The sequence below is a fragment of the Aspergillus wentii genome, assembly GCF_001890725.1.
Source record: "Aspergillus wentii DTO 134E9 unplaced genomic scaffold ASPWEscaffold_4, whole genome shotgun sequence".
Taxonomy (NCBI): domain Eukaryota; kingdom Fungi; phylum Ascomycota; class Eurotiomycetes; order Eurotiales; family Aspergillaceae; genus Aspergillus; species Aspergillus wentii.
The window spans coordinates 1833696-1849015 of NW_024467835.1; the positions used below are offsets into that span (position 1 = coordinate 1833696).

At 48.4% G+C, this 15320-nt stretch overlaps 9 protein-coding genes across 9 annotated transcripts; 4 read left to right on the top strand and 5 right to left on the bottom strand.

The window, feature by feature from the left end:
• Window positions 1–263: 263 nt before the first annotated feature.
• ASPWEDRAFT_40534 (putative proline-rich, actin-associated protein Vrp1) lies at window positions 264–1863 on the bottom strand. The gene is made up of 2 exons (XM_040835339.1): window positions 1631–1863; window positions 264–1548 (listed from the first exon to the last, which is right to left on the bottom strand). The coding sequence occupies exon 2, from the start codon at window positions 1411–1413 to the stop codon at window positions 370–372; it is 1044 nt and encodes a 347-aa protein (XP_040689000.1). The 5' UTR covers window positions 1414–1548; window positions 1631–1863; the 3' UTR covers window positions 264–369.
• ASPWEDRAFT_68693 (uncharacterized protein) lies at window positions 1630–3308 on the top strand (the record flags this gene model as incomplete). Its single annotated transcript, XM_040838982.1, has 2 exons — window positions 1630–1915; window positions 2008–3308. Exons 1-2 carry the CDS (start codon window positions 1828–1830, stop codon window positions 3306–3308), a joined length of 1389 nt encoding a protein of 462 aa, XP_040689001.1. The 5' UTR covers window positions 1630–1827.
• A 248-nt stretch (window positions 3309–3556) lies between these two features.
• ASPWEDRAFT_51421 (60S ribosomal protein uL1) lies at window positions 3557–4459 on the bottom strand (the record flags this gene model as incomplete). The annotated part of the gene is made up of 4 exons (XM_040837585.1): window positions 3557–3819; window positions 3899–4092; window positions 4203–4380; window positions 4441–4459. 4 exons carry the CDS (start codon window positions 4457–4459, stop codon window positions 3557–3559), a joined length of 654 nt encoding a protein of 217 aa, XP_040689002.1.
• Window positions 4460–4778: 319 nt separating this feature from the next.
• On the bottom strand, window positions 4779–5615 carry ASPWEDRAFT_183404 (uncharacterized protein; the record flags this gene model as incomplete). Its single annotated transcript, XM_040831978.1, has 1 exon — window positions 4779–5615. One exon carries the CDS (start codon window positions 5613–5615, stop codon window positions 4779–4781), a length of 837 nt encoding a protein of 278 aa, XP_040689003.1.
• Window positions 5616–5864: 249 nt separating this feature from the next.
• ASPWEDRAFT_172142 (uncharacterized protein) lies at window positions 5865–6260 on the bottom strand (the record flags this gene model as incomplete). The annotated part of the gene is made up of 1 exon (XM_040830896.1): window positions 5865–6260. The coding sequence occupies one exon, from the start codon at window positions 6258–6260 to the stop codon at window positions 5865–5867; it is 396 nt and encodes a 131-aa protein (XP_040689004.1).
• A 752-nt stretch (window positions 6261–7012) lies between these two features.
• On the top strand, window positions 7013–8767 carry ASPWEDRAFT_172143 (sugar porter family MFS transporter; the record flags this gene model as incomplete). Its single annotated transcript, XM_040830897.1, has 4 exons — window positions 7013–7118; window positions 7166–7661; window positions 7725–8146; window positions 8202–8767. The coding sequence occupies 4 exons, from the start codon at window positions 7013–7015 to the stop codon at window positions 8765–8767; spliced, it is 1590 nt and encodes a 529-aa protein (XP_040689005.1).
• Window positions 8768–9052: 285 nt separating this feature from the next.
• On the top strand, window positions 9053–9505 carry ASPWEDRAFT_110376 (uncharacterized protein; the record flags this gene model as incomplete). The annotated part of the gene is made up of 3 exons (XM_040828167.1): window positions 9053–9142; window positions 9210–9287; window positions 9353–9505. The coding sequence occupies 3 exons, from the start codon at window positions 9053–9055 to the stop codon at window positions 9503–9505; spliced, it is 321 nt and encodes a 106-aa protein (XP_040689006.1).
• A 300-nt stretch (window positions 9506–9805) lies between these two features.
• Window positions 9806–11911, bottom strand: ASPWEDRAFT_172145 (uncharacterized protein; the record flags this gene model as incomplete). The annotated part of the gene is made up of 6 exons (XM_040830898.1): window positions 9806–10835; window positions 10891–10981; window positions 11083–11490; window positions 11545–11635; window positions 11685–11838; window positions 11895–11911. 6 exons carry the CDS (start codon window positions 11909–11911, stop codon window positions 9806–9808), a joined length of 1791 nt encoding a protein of 596 aa, XP_040689007.1.
• A 546-nt stretch (window positions 11912–12457) lies between these two features.
• On the top strand, window positions 12458–15117 carry ASPWEDRAFT_40539 (uncharacterized protein). The gene is made up of 8 exons (XM_040835341.1): window positions 12458–13170; window positions 13229–13257; window positions 13316–13355; window positions 13410–13701; window positions 13749–13862; window positions 13909–14237; window positions 14291–14683; window positions 14739–15117. Exons 1-8 carry the CDS (start codon window positions 12928–12930, stop codon window positions 15078–15080), a joined length of 1782 nt encoding a protein of 593 aa, XP_040689008.1. The 5' UTR covers window positions 12458–12927; the 3' UTR covers window positions 15081–15117.
• The last annotated feature ends 203 nt before the right edge of the window (window positions 15118–15320 follow it).

The window sequence follows — 15320 nt, forward strand, 5'->3', positions numbered from 1 at the left end:
TTTTGTTGCGCAGATGTCGTTGCTTGTCCGTCTCCCCACTTTGATACTTTGCGCTGGAGGATAAACCCGACCTCCGATTACCTCAGTCACGTGCATGGGAGCTTGTCCATACACCTGAGCAATGTCGCTTCGATACTATTAAGCTAGTGATTGATATAAGAATATTACATTCCTACTAGATGATAACGTTTAATGAGAAAGGATAGTGTCACCAAATGTGAATTAGAATAAATGTAAACTTGCTCGGGAATTAATACATATAGAACACAAAGTTCTCATTTGAAAGTGGATTGACATGCTATAAACAATATTGAAACTACCAAGATGAATAGACATGACAACCCACCGGCTTGCTCCTGTCACCATCAGCTAACCGCCCAAGGAACTCAAGTCCAAGGGCACGCTGCTGCCTCGACCAGCACGGTATCTCTTGACACCTCCCACGAACGGCCGTGGCTTGGGAAGTAGTGATTCGTTTTGGAACTTGAACCGGCTATCATTTACTTGTGCCGCACCCATACCTGGACTCCGAGGGCTTGATCCCGGTGACGGCCCGCCGTTACTGAGGGTGTAAGAGCTCGGATCCAGCGTAGAACGATCTGGGTGATGATCATATGGGCTTGGACGTGGAGGTGTTGGGGCGGCCTGAGGAGCAGGAGCCGCAGGTGGAGAGACTGGAGGTGGCGGTGGTGGTGCTGAGGGAGCTGATGCAGCGGGCGGAGGCGGCGGGGGAGCCGACGGTGTCTGGTTATTCTGTCCAAGTGCATTTCTAGCAGCTTGCACTGCTATCGAGGCGGCCCCTACTCCATTGGGAGGTTGCGGTGCAGATGCCGCAGGAGGGGGTGGAGGGGTTGATCGCGCAGGGGCGGGGGGAGGAGGTCGAGGAGCGGAAACTGAAGGTGGAGGTGGAGGAGGCGCAGCTGGGCTGGCGGAAGGCGGAGGCGGCGGGGCTGGAGCAGAGGGCTTCCTGGATGACACTGGAGGGGGTGGAGGTTTTGAAGATCCAGGCAACGGAGGAGGTGCGCGCGGAGGCGGGGCGGAAGATGCAGACGATGACGGTCTTGAAGCTGGTCGCGGGGGTGGTTTTCGAAGATTGGCGACTAACGGGTTTGCTGGAGGATCTGTAGAGGGTGGCCGTGGAGGTGGACGAACCCCTGGAGGTTTCGGCGCAGCTGCGACAGGAGTACTAGCCTCCGATTCTGATCGATACGAGGAATCTCGATTGGCTCCAGTATCAACGCCACCACGACTGCGCAGTTTAGGCATTCCTCCTGCAAAAAGACCACCTAGTTGCGGGGCCGCCGGAGCACTTGCTGCACTATCAGCCCCCGAGCCTCCTCCACTGTTGCTTCGTAGTCTGTTCGCTGCTTGTCCCGAAGGAACCGGTGGCGCAAGTCCTGTTGGTCTAGCCATCGTAGGAACAGGTGGTGCGCCTGCAACAGGACCACTTGATTTATTTCCTTCTTTTGAGAGTACCGGTGCCGATCTGTCATTGGTAACGGCCTTCTTCAAGCGAGTGCCTTTATTGATATCTGATAGAAGTGCGCCCTGTAAAGACATTAGTGTTGAATCTTTCATGTTTCAAAGCCTAGAAATTTCATATTTATTCCTATCATATCTGGGAACATACCCGGTCTTTCACCTCTCCTTTCGAGGGTCTAGCAGGCAGGCTTGCTGGAGGGGGAGGGGGAGGAGGGCCTCCAATCCCGCCGGGCGGCGGGGGAGGTGGAGGTGGAGGCGGCATGCTCTTTAAAGTAGGACTCTGGCGATGTTATACAAGAAGTGAGGATAAGACAAGAAAGAGAATTGTGAAAAAGCCAATCTGACATGGGTGGGAGGTATAGGGGAGAAGACGTCAGGGCGATAGTTGGGGGTTCAGGCAACGAGCAACGGAGCAGTGGCGGTGCTGCCGGCAGTAAATAACTAAGCGGCGTCTCCGCCTTTTCCCAAGTCTTCCTTTTGGAAATAGTTATCGACGCATTGGGGCGATACACAACTCCTGTTCAGCAAGGTCTTTCGCAATTATGAAGGGAATTGCTTTGAGAGGCCAGAGAGCCTCCAAGCCTCAAGGGCTGGTCTGCCATTTTTGCCAGTTTTCTCCATCCCCTGCGCCTCGTCGCACCCCCTTCGTCCGGCAGTATGCTTCCGTTAGTGGGCTCAATCGCGGCACCCATTTTGAGCAATTGCGACCAAAGCGGGCATTGAGAACGTCGTTAGCTCCTCTTCAGTTTGTACCCAGGCGCTTCGAATCGAATTCACCCCAAAATCCCGCCCCTCTGGACCCAGAATCAGCGTTGCGACAACTCGCGGACGCATCCGCTGAGCTTCGAAATTCAGTTTCTGTACCCTCCGACGAGACAGTTGTACATTTGCTACAGAAATGCCAGGAAATTGCGGAAGTTATCATGGCACGGGAGCAAGATCAAGGGGAAGGCGTGTCGACAACACGGGGAGAGGGTAGTGCAGTCTCATCCTTGCTGGATCTGGAGGAAAAGAGCGCAACAACGACCAAAAAGCAGTCCAAATCCACCGGCAATCCTCAACCGAAGCTAGTCAATTCACTTTCCCAAATTGTCGATGACATCTTGAAGGATGAGAAGGTGTTTATATCCCCCGATGCACTGGCTTGCTATACCAATATTCAGACATTGCTGAAGAGGGCCGAACTCTTTCCCGAGATCTTCCATATGTACGCTCACAAGCCGGTCCCAGAAGAGAACAGCTCGCCAGTCAAGTATCACAAGGCCAACCCCAAGGATATCAACAGCGCTGTTCCTTCTGAATTGGCCAACAAGGCCCTTGACGTCGCCATAGAGCAAAAGAACCTTCCACTAGTGTTAGCCATTATTGACAACACGTTCTGTGCGCCGGCATTCCACCGCGCGAAGATCTTCAAAAAGGCCGGTGTCCCACTTGGCGGTCTAGCGGCTGCACCGGCTGCATGCTACGCTGTTGCGTCCTGGGCCTCGTCTTTGCAAAATACGATGGATCCGAGCACAGCGACTGCAATCGCATTTGCCGCAACCCTTGCGTATGTGGGTGGTACGTCATCGGTTGGCATTCTCGCCATCACCACTGCCAACGATCAGATGGATCGGGTTGTATGGCAGCCCGGTATCCCATTGCGACACCGATGGTTGCGGGAAGAGGAGCGTGCTGCTATGGACAAGGTGGCGGTCGCCTGGGGATTCAAGGACATTTATATGAGAGGCGAAGAGGAAGGCGAAGAATGGGAGAGTCTACGGGAGTTTATCGGTATGAGGGGGATGATTTTGGACAAGACGGATTTGATGCACGGGATGGAATGATTCCAGTTACTGCAGCGGACTGTATGTATAATGCGTAGATATCCTCACGTTTATTGTACTTTAGGTTAGTTTGAAGATGTATACAACGGCATAAGCCAAACTACGACCGATACCTGGGCTACTTTTTAAAAATCATACAATGCAAAAAAAGTAGGAACAAAGTCGTGAGGTTCATATTTCCGTAACTATGGCATATACATTCCCACTCCTAAGCTCCTAATGCAACCCAGCATCCCAGCGTACACTCTCTAGTAGAGACGCTTGGGGGGAGACATGGTAGCCTTGATGACAAGGCTGCCAACGTTCTGCCAGCCCTTCTTCAGGAGGGAGACGAGGTAGTTGATGGCCAACATGATGTTAGCGACCAAGTCGTCCTGGGTCATGCCAACGTTGCCGACGGCAACACCAAGGCAGAGAACCTTCTTAAGCTGGAACTTAATGGTGGACTTGACATCGGTGACCTTGTTGGCCATGTCCTCGGCGTGAGAGACGGGGGTAGGGAATTTACCAGCTGTAAAGTAGATGTTAGTATCTCAAAAAAACGTTTCGCAATAGGATTGGCGATTGCGCCACAGGTGATATAAACATACCCTTGGAAAGACCGGGACCCAAGAGACGGGGAATCTGCTTGATGAGAGCCTCGGAAGCAAGGAAGGCATCGTACTTGCGAGCAAGCTTCTTGATGAGCTTCTTGTTCTTGTTGAGCTTCTTCAGGTCATCAGCGGACATGGCATCAACACCGTGGTGCTTGGCACGGTCAAGATCGTGCTGGTCACCAAGAACACTGTAATAATCCAACCGTCAGCAATTTGTCGCCTTTTTTCGTCTCTTTGATTCCTTCATCCTTGTTTTCTTCCACCAAGTCTGATCGGAATCGGTATCGGGATAACGCACCAGATGCTCATGTTGGGGCGGGGAACGGAGGGCAGCTTGATGGTTCCGGAGAAACGCTTGTCACGCTGGGGGTCGTAGTTCTTCAGACCGATCTGAAGCTCGACGGTCTCGAGGAAGTTTCTCTTCTTCTCATTCTGAGAGTAGTTGAGCAGCTGCTCGACATTCTGGCGCACTCCGGCTGTAACAGAGACATTAGTCGCAGGAATAAACACAATATCGAAATATCAGGAAAGCATACCGACTGTGATCTTCGACATGATGGCGACAGTCTTCCAAAAGAACTTGTAATCCTTATGGTGTGGCTCTACGCTGAATATCGGGTCGAGGTCGAGAAAAAAAAGACGGGCTACTCGCTGCCCGCCTTAAGAAAATGCCGTCTCCGCTTGTGGGTGATTTGTGGCGCTAGCCGTATCAGGACTAGCCGTGCCCTAACGTCCGACATGACTAATCGCTTTCTATAGCCTGGAATGAAGACGATTTCTTTGCGGTGATATTGATATTGATGATGATTAATAGTATTCAATTACTCTACATGGACTAAGGAAATATCAAAGACAGAAAATTAAATAGAAATGATCAAACAATGGCGAAAAGAACCCATCTCAACCGCTCCATCTGCAACTCATCTGGAAAAGGATCCATGATCATATGAAGATAGTCTTCAATACTCACAAAACTCCAAACTGAATAACCAGCCATTGCATACTCCCAATAATCAGGAAACCAACCGGCAAACTCCCAGTCGATGATGCCTGTTATCTTCCCGCCATGGTAGAAGACATGGCGCAGCCCGAAATCACCATGTGTGAAATTGATGTCATAGTCTCTGCTATCCTGGGCGACAATTAATGCATCCAACTCTCGATTTCCAGTGGGATATTGGCCACCATGTCGCAAGAAATCGTGGAAATCTTCCACGCTGTCGAACGGTCCTTGAGGCGTATTGGCAATGCGGAAATCATTCAGAGGCCTATACAGCGTGCTTCCTATTTTCCCAGGCTGTGGAGGATCCAAAGCGCGGAGTTGTTCCATGTAGCATCGCAGTTGATGTACCACATTCTGCTTTTCTTCGTAGGTAAGATCAAAGAAAAACTCCCCAAGAGGAATTCCTGGGCATCTTTTCATCAATAGAAAGCTTTCTCCATTCTTGGCCTGAAACGCGGTGATAATCCCTGGGACAGGAACGGTGGTGTGCTTCGAAACGAAATCTATCGTATGTGCTTCTTCGAGAGCTTGTGATGAATCGCTGGGTTTCAAAATATATTGTGAGCTGATCTGCAGCACATTTGGGTTAAGATGAGGTGCAATTCGTCTCAGCAGTTTAAGGCCTCGAGGGAGGAAAGCTGTATAGAACTTGGAGGGATTGATAGGAGGGAGAGGACTGGATTCCGCAAAGCTGCCATTCGGCTCCATTGTAACTATATCCAAACTAGAAGATATATAATTTATCTTATATCTTTCGATGGAATATTTGATTTGTGTGGTGATAGACATAAACTTCATGGGATAATCAATACGTAATGTAGACACTATCGCTTCCTTGTATACCTTACACACATAAGCCCATTAACACAACGAATTGACAAAAAGGTCAACCAGCTTCGGAAGATGCCCAGACAGATCATCATACAAAGAAACATGATTCTTCCCTTCTAGCAAATACTATTTCTTGGGATCTTTGGCACGCGCAATAGCCTCTTCGCTAAAAAAGCGAGTATCTGCTTCACTTCCCGCAATCATCAATAGAGGACGCGGAGAAATGAGATCGATGAATGTATAGGGTGAATAGTTCGGCACTCGGACAGGCCAGCTGTTAATGGATCGGGGATGCTGGCCTCGTGGGGTCCGATAGTACTCACATCCTTCTTTCACAGGAATCGGGACAGTATCTGGGACTTTGTCGACGCTGTCAGGCATACGTGGTTGCATCGCGCCAGGTTCGCCTTTGGCCTCTGCGATGCGAGCTTTATCGGATGCTTTTAGCGTCTGATGAAGTGGGAGATAGAGGTCGGCGACCAGGGTGATTCCTTTGCTGGGGAATTCGACGCGAGTAGGCATGTTGAAATGGCAATTGAGTTTGATGTATTCAATCAAGGTATGATTATGAGATTGTATTCTGATATTGTCTTGATGCTCACGAAACATGTTGGTCTTGATACCTTAGCCCTCCCGATTTGTATCCCGGAAATCCATATTTCGTCTGATCAATATCGGGGGGCCAGGGCTAACAAGTACGATGACGATGAACATTCCAAGCGATAAAGCTTGATTATGGTGTATGCAATCCTATCATATGATCTATAGCGAATAGCCTCGTTAGATGAGTTATTATATCAAAGTGCGTTACCCTGTATATACTCTTCCGGTCTTTCTCCGGGTGCGCATCTCGATAGTTGGCTGTTAAACACATTTCCGCAATAAATACCTAAAAAATTAGTGGCAATGATAGCGACTTTCTCTTTGGTCTTAAGTGTAGTATTATAGATATTATCAGCCGAGTGGTGGTGTTGGTAGTAGATCTTCATTCCCCTCAATTTCCCCGCAAAGTCAACGGTATAGACACGGCCCGGGCACTTGCACGGTGCAAACACGGTCCGGGGAAACTCCACCATTCAGTGGGATTTAGAATATGGATGGGTCGAGTGAATACACTTGGCATTCGAGTAGTGTATCTTCTGCGGTGTTTATCCGGAGCAAGTAGTATACTCGTGCTCTGATCGGAGGTTTAAATATCTGGGAATCTCCCCGGCACTCTCGATGTATACATCTTTTCTTATCATCCTAGAAGAGATCAAGGATAGCTTCATATAATGAAAGATCGATACTTTGGCTGTCGAGGCGGCCGCCTCACATTCTGGGTGACTGTGAGCTGCACAACTGCCATGGCGCTTTTTGGTTACGACCAAGCAGTATTCAGTGAGTCTGAATATGCCGGCTTTGAATTGATGTTTTAACCTTATTAGGTGGCGTGGTCATCACGCAGGATTTCTTAAATGCCATGAATCACCCGGATGCAAACCTGGTTGGCACCATTACTTCTCTTTACGACGTGGGTTGCTTCTTTGGTGCCGTCTCGGGATCCTTATTTGGCGCTCGCCTGGGCAGGAAATGGTCTGTTATAATCGGGACCATGGTCATGATCATAGGGGCAATTCTTCAGACCACAGCTTATTCAGTCCCTCATATGATCGTGGGCCGTCTTGTGGCTGGTCTCGGTAATGGCCTGAATACAGCGACTGCGCCAGTCTGGCAAAGTGAAACGACCAAGCCGAGTTGGAGAGGAAAACTGGTTGTTCTCGGTTTGGTCGTGAATGTAGCTGGCTTTTGTCTTGCCAACTGGGTCACATATGGATTCTCCTATCTCGATGGAAGTATCGCGTGGCGATTTCCACTCGCTTTGCAACTTCTTTTTGGAATCGTCATTCTGAGCACAGCCCCTTGGCTTCCTGAATCACCTAGGTAAGCTTGAAGAAATAGACCAACAAGCCGTATGATGGAGAACTGATAATTCTGCTTTCCAAGGTGGCTGATTTCGAAGGATCGAATCGACGAAGCAACCCAAGTGCTTGCCGACCTTCAAGGTGATGGTGCTACCACCGTTACTCCCTCCGTCATTGTAGAAAAGAACGAGATTCTCATAGCCTACCGCGCTGAGAAGGACAATGCGGTGAGCTGGTGGGATCTTTTGCGAAATAGAACAAACGATGGTAAATCGGGCACTCTGCGTCGGTTTGTCCTCGGTCTTGGAACGCAAGTCATAGTCCAGCTCTCTGGCATCAATGCGACATCATATTATCTTCCAACAGTGTTGACTGCATCCGTTGGCTTACCAGAGAAGCGAGCCCGGCTGCTGACCGCAGTAAACGGCATTCCCTACACTATATTCTCGTTCCTCGGAATGATGATGATTGACAGGTGGGGTCGTCGTGGTGCAATGTTATTTGGTTAGTTGCAACACATCCAAACCTATATCAGAAACCTCCAAGCTGAGAATATAAGGCTCATCCGGCTCTGCCTGTTGTTACCTCGTCTTGGCACTGTTGATCTGGGCAAACAGCAATACCGAAAACCCCCAACTTGCGTACAATTATGGCGCCGCTTCAGTTGCTATGATCTTCCTCTTTTATGCATTCTTCGGCACGGGCTGGCAAGGCACAGCCTGGCTCTACAACACGGAAATAAACTCGTTGAATATGAGAATGAAGGGTGCTGCCGCCAGTGTAGCCACCCAATGGGCAGTGAACTACATGGTCGTACAAGTGACACCTGTTGGGATCGAGAATTTGGGATGGAGATTTTATCTCATCTGGGTGTTCTTCAACTGGTTCTCGATTCCAATCATCTATCTCTTTTATCCGGAAACATCGAATCGGCGGCTAGAGGACGTAGATGCCGTGTTCAAGGAAGGGTTGCGGTTTTGGGTGTTTTTGGATCGAGAAGCGGTGCAGGTTCGACGTCCGGAGAGATTCGTGGTGAACGATCAACAGGAGGCAGAAGTGGCGAGGAAGGAGGTGAAACTAGACGAAGAAGATGTTGGCCAAGTAGAGCAAGTTGAGAGGATGTAACTGGTGAACAGCAATACCCCTAGAATAATAATAACGGCGTTTAATCGCGTCTTCTTCCATAGCGCAGTCATAATGCATCACCAGACGTGTCCCACCAGATTGCCCCTCATCTGCCCCATCCCCCCGCCCTTCTAAAAAGCAAAGAGCTGCCCCAACGAGTCAACACCAATATTATTCTCTCTCGCTTGCCATTTATTCTACTCCCCTCATCTACACAACTTTCATTTTTATAACCAAAAAATACCTAACTAACCCATATATCCTAACTCGATACCGAATTTCATCATGGCTTTTACTCCAAGCCCCGAATTCCAGGCCGCCGCCGACGCCAGCAAGAAGCTGCTCGCAAAGCCCTCCGCCGATGAGCTCCTCAAGGTACGTTATCTTATCAGGCTCTATAAAGACGAGAGATCTGAAATCAGGTGCTAATGAAACGATATAGCTCTACTCTCTCTACAAGCAGGTGACCGATGAAAAGGGATTCGCGGCTGCAAAGGCGCCCGGTACTTTTGACTTCAAGGTAATTCGATTCCCTATCTTCTCATTCCTCTGTTTCCAGATACTAACAAGAGGCTATAATAATAGGGCAAGGCCAAGTACAATGCCTGGAAGGAGGTCGCGGAGGCTGGCACCTCTCCCGAGGATGCACAGAAGCAGTACATCGAACTTGTCGAGGAGTTGAAGACAAAGTACGGATATGATGAGAACAAGGTCCCCGAGACTGTCGGTGACAACTAGATATGGCCCAGTTAGAAAAACTGCGGGGAAATTAGATACCAGAATTCAAATAAATGAATGAATGGAAGAAAGAAATTCTCAATGGCGTGTATGGGGGCATGCAAGTATTCTTAAGAGCATGACTCAATAATATTATTGCTAGGACAATTCCCGTGACTGTGTTATACACTTCATAATTCTAGTTACACCGTATTTTTGGACACACCTTTATGAGAGTAGGTTCAGTCAGGCTGATGTTTTGGGACATAATCGTCATATCTCGTCGTGTATAAGGTAGTAATAACAGTAATAAATGACCAATTAGAAAGCCGGTGGCATCGATGATAAATCGAGATCAAGCGTTTCCCAATCCCAAATCCGACTTAGCTCGCCCAAATCTAGACTTGAAAGATCACCAAGTCCTGACGTTGGCAGCGGTACCATCGCCGATGTAGGAAGCTCTAGCGGTATAGGGCCATATATCCCAGCACCAGAAAGACCGGGGGAATTGGCTTCATCGGCAATATTCGCTGCATTCGCGGGATATTCGTCCAAGTCTTTTCGCGATTGACTGGGTGTTTTCGATCCTCCGTTTGAGCTTTCGGGGGGTTTAGAGTCCTGCGTAACTCGTTCTGAGGGTAAGGGAATGGTAGCAGCAATCTTAGCAAGAACTGGATAGCATAATGCAGCGGTTTTCGTGAGAGGACGAAGCATTTCTATTACATTGAGGGCCAGTCTTATTGTTTCAATGACATCACCACGTTGTGGAAGATTGCGGTTTCTGTCATGGAGTATGGCGGAACATAGGAAGGCGGCCGTGTCAAATATCATAAATGTGGCATAGTGAAATTTTGCATTTGCAGGGAGTATGCATTCCAGCAGTTTGTGCGAAGTTTCCATCAATTTGAGAGAGCACTCGACAGCAGTCGATTGGAAGATCTTTTCATTATCGGGAATGTCTGTTTCGCACTTGGTAAGGTACGTTTTTAGTGGTATAAGCCTCGTCATGTAGCCTATTGCATGTAGTTGGTGGCGCTGTAAGGTTACATAGCGGTAATCCGTATCCCACTGGGAATCTGGGTTCGTAATCCTATAGGCCGGGGGGAATGAAGCAAACCATTTCTCTACTTCCTGCTGAACAGTGGCCGCATGAGCCGAGGGCACAGTCCCCCCAATAACCCCGGGTATGTGCGACAAAGCCCGACCTAATTGGGCCTGGAAGAGCACGTGTGTTATTGGAGACGGTAATTCCAATTGTTCCTCGGAGCATTCTAGTCGCATGTTCGGTAGCTCAAAGGAACAGTAGGCACTGTGAATGATACACGGCCGGGATAAGAATATAGCAAATTGCCTTTTCGCGTGAGCGACAGCCTTGTATGGGATGAGTGCAAATGGGAAGTTCTTACCAATCCCAACAATATAGAAGGCACCATATTCGCTTCCTCATCTCCTGATCAAACTCGGATATACCAGATTTGAAGGACCCCTTGTGCATACCTATTAGAGATGTCAGTTGGCTACTGTTCCTTGAAGCTATATACTCTCCATGCCAGTCAAACCACTTCACTTTTACAAGGGTGGAGGTTCATAGTACACACCTAACTCTTGAGCTTCATGAATGGTAGAGCTCAATGCATGCCAGGACTCAATGAAGCGAGCTTCCGTCTTGAACCAGAATGCCGTGAGAAACAGCTGCTGAACTTGTATCAAGCCACCCTGGCCAGGAAGTATGGTGTTGCTTAGTCGCTGAGCAGCAAGATGGTAACGCTCTGAGAGGCTTCGAGTCGATTCGCCCAGATCTGTCTCGAGTTTTTGGCATGCTTTGGCGTCAAGAAAAGCCAAAGAACAAGCGCAGACACGTAGTAGAAGACAAGTAAATTCTGGGGTAAGTGGTTGGCCGCTAGATTTGCCAGCCCACCAAACGGCATAGTCCTGCGAGAATGCCGGTGGGTAGAGGGAGTAATAGTGATAATTTACATCATCAAGGAAGTTCTGCACGAGGGCATCTAAATAACGTTAGAAACTGATAACAAGTTAGCCACATGCTTCTTTCCTCTTACCTGCATAGGGTTTGGGGGGAATCGAACGCAAAACATCTCCCATTTCAAGTGACATAGGGCCCTGAGGTTTATTTGAAATTGCGATGGAGCCCTTGGGTTTTTAGTAAAGACTAAAAAGTCAGCCTTGATGGGATTCTTACTTCAAGCCCAGGAGATCCTATCGATATATTCTGATAGTCGGGAAGGTATCCTAGGACCCGGAACTCTTCATCACTGGCGACAGACGGTACAATAATGTCCGCCGTATGGTTCTGCTCCAGGGACACGCTTGTGTCTTCACGGGGTTCCAAGTTCCTAATCATACGTTATTAAACAGTCCACGATTTTTTCAATATATTATGTATAGCTACAAACCTTGGATTGGCATTTTGGGTAAAGGTCTGGCTGGTATTGGCCGTCCTCAACACCTTCTTCGGGGCAAATTTACAGAGATGAGCAATCCGCCTTGCCTGGCAGTGATTACAGGGCCATTCTCGGCTGCACTTCTCAGGGTGTCAGATGATGATAAATCCATATTCTGTGTTTCATGTATGTTTGCTTGCCTTCTGCTTCCGGCGCTGGCACTCTGTGCAAGCTGCAGCCAGGCGGATGGTCCTTCCCTGCTCAGTTGAATTGACCATTCTGTCTTCCATGTGTGCTAAACGTTTGACACACGAATCCCCTCCACAGAGTACGTAACTTATCATCCCGTGAGTGATCCTGATTTATACCCCAACATGAATGCGTAAAGCGTCGAGATCGAGGCCCATCACAGTATGCGGATAACTTCCAGGACAGCGGGAATGACTAAGCACTGCTAACCCGTAAAGGGGAAAAAGTGTGTGGCATGGCTAACCAATAAGGGTAAGATAGTTGGGAACTCATGGCATAAAGTGTAATTCACGATTTAAACAGGCATAATGCACAGTGACATCGATATATATTGAAGATAGCAATTTCATCATCGAAAAAGCTTAACCGCTTAGATCTTCGGAAATTAGCCATGGGCACCATTCTTGTGGACTGCAAAACGAGAAAGAGAGCAGATCCTATCCACTAACAGACAGCCCTCGTGCCGGACGAGTCAGCTGCTGGAGCGATGCGCCCATGTGCCCCATCCGATGCGCCAGGACGTCAATCCATGAGCAACAGCAAATGTGCGACAGCCTCGCGGCTGACACAGTCACTTGGCTGGGGGGAAGAGGCAACAGCATGGGACTAGCCGTGCAGATCTAGAACTGTGCCTAATAATGAACGGCGTTTCGCGCTCAGCGACGGCAATTCTTCACTCTTCCATTCTTCGTATATATTCATCTTCATCCCTAAATTTCCTTTTCTTATCATACACCTGTCTAATCCCACTACATTGTTACCCCGCAGAGCTAGCTACCCAGGGAGAGAAGAATGTCGGAGCTCTCCCCATCACGGAGCTTCCAAACACCTCGTGAATACTATTCCAGCTTCACCAGCCGTCCTCATATTCAAGAAAAGTTTCAGGATATTGACGAGGAGGCCAATTTCCGGGCCTACCTTCATTTGCTTCAGAATGCGCTGACGCAAAATTTTGTTCTGGATTTTGGCAACGACGATGCATGGTGCGCAGTGAATCTGGAAGAAGAGGACTTTGCGCGATTGTTACGCAAGCCTGTATGTGTTGAGTGAGCTCACACCGAGTCAAAATCTAACATGAGCGATCGCTTTTTAGAAACCTAGATGTTTTGGAACCAGATGGATGTGAGATATCACCTATCTAGCTTTTGAGCGAAGCTTTTGTTGACCTTGCGACTTCTAGCAACATTTGGGCTCCGGAGGAACAAAAAGAAACCATCAAGGTTGGTCAATTGCTGCTGTGAATCCATCAGATATTAATTGGCATGTCTACCTAGACCATAACTAGCAATTATGGCGTCTCGGAGCGATTACAAGCAATGATGTGTACAGATCCTGTAAAGCGTCCACCAAAACCACCGGTCACTCACACTCCGAGGAGCGGTTTTCGTGGGAGAGGCGTCGACCGACCGGTCCCCTCCCGCTTGGATGACCCCGAAGGAGGTTATACTATGAAGGATATGGCCGATCCGGAAGATATACAGAATGCTGCATCATCCAAGGGGCTTACGTTTGCTCAAGTTACCAACCAAATTTGGCATTTTTGCTCGGTGGATCATGGTCCGAGATGTATGCTGTCGATCTAAGTTATACCTGCGCTTGCTGATGAGTTATAGACACCTGCATTGGATACAATTCCCTATACGTGATACCACATGTCGAAATTGATAACGGCAAAGACCTACCAGACGGAAAACGGCTATGGTCCTGGCTTATTCTTTGCGATGACGGTATGAAGCTTCAACTGACACTCGACCGTTATATTAACTTCGCCAGGTACTATAATTTCCATCCAGGAGAATCCATACCCTGGGCCACAAGGGCCTCCGCCTGAAGAAGATACCAAGGCAGTGCTTGGAATCGTCCGTAGAAACGTCCAGTTCATCTTTTCCGGAGTATCTAAACAGCATTATGCAACGTCTGAAAGTGACTCATTGGTCACCATCCGAGTACGGCATTTCAGCGATTCCGGACCAGACCAGGCGAGCATCAAGCAGGAAGATGGATCAAGTTTGCTCTTTTACTATATTTTCGACGACTGGGTTTCGAGTTATGGTCTCGTTGCAAAGCGCGAACATAAGTACGGGGTGTTTCTCGATCGAGTGGTAATGTCCCGTGAACAACTCCTGGCTTTCAATGATCTGACTTTGCCATATAGAGGAGGAACATGTTGAGTAAGCCGGTGGTTGAATTGGTGGATGAATTACACTGGCTGGGTAGAAGGCTGGGAGTTCTGAAGCGTGTGTATCAGAGCTACGAGCTCATTATGATGCGCATTCTGCAAAGACAACGAGTGCTTCGGGATGAGGCACGCTCGAATCGCCCTCCGTTCTCGATGGGAAACACTTTCAATGAGAGCGATTTTGTGGATCTGCGACAGATGAACCTGCAAAGCAGTCTTAGCCTTGGAAGCAACCCAGATACACCCGTGGGTGTCCCGTTAAGTTCGACCGCCGTTGCTCGTTTTGAGAGGTTGCTTGACCGCATCAAATTATATTGTTTGTCCGAGATTGATACCTGCATGACTGAAAAGGAATCTCTGACTTTTCTGGTGAGTTCTTCGCTTAGCGACCGTGATATTTAAACATTGACCAACTTGTGTGCAGAACTTCAACCTCATCGCCCTCAAAGACTCCCAGGCTGTTGAAAAGCTGACGAGGATTACGATCCTGCTGGCCAAAGTGACGATCCTCTTCCTCCCCGTTAGCTTGATGACCGCGTACTTTTCGACGGAACTGAAGGGGGTCAAGGGGGTATACACCACCAATCAGTACTGGATTAGTTTTGGGGTGATCATGTTTTTGTCCATTGTGACGCTATCGTTGTTTGGATATGCCAGCGACACGGTGGAAGGCAGAACCATCTACCAGTCGTTTTTCCGAGTTTTCTTTCATTCATCCAAAGACCGGATTGCGAAGCAGCGGAGAGCCGCAGCACCTGTCCACTGAGATTGTTGATTAAATAGCTAGTTACTACAAGGATACCCAAATATATGACTGAAATGAATTTTATGCAAGAAAATAAGAATAAGAATAAGGTATTTAATGTCATCAGAATAGTCAACTATCTAAGACTCCGACCGCCAAACCAAACCCGTGGATGCCCCTGGAATCACTATCTGATACAAATAACCGGACTACTGCTGGCTAGACACGAGCCTTAGTAGTCTTATGACGCGTAGTCTGGTC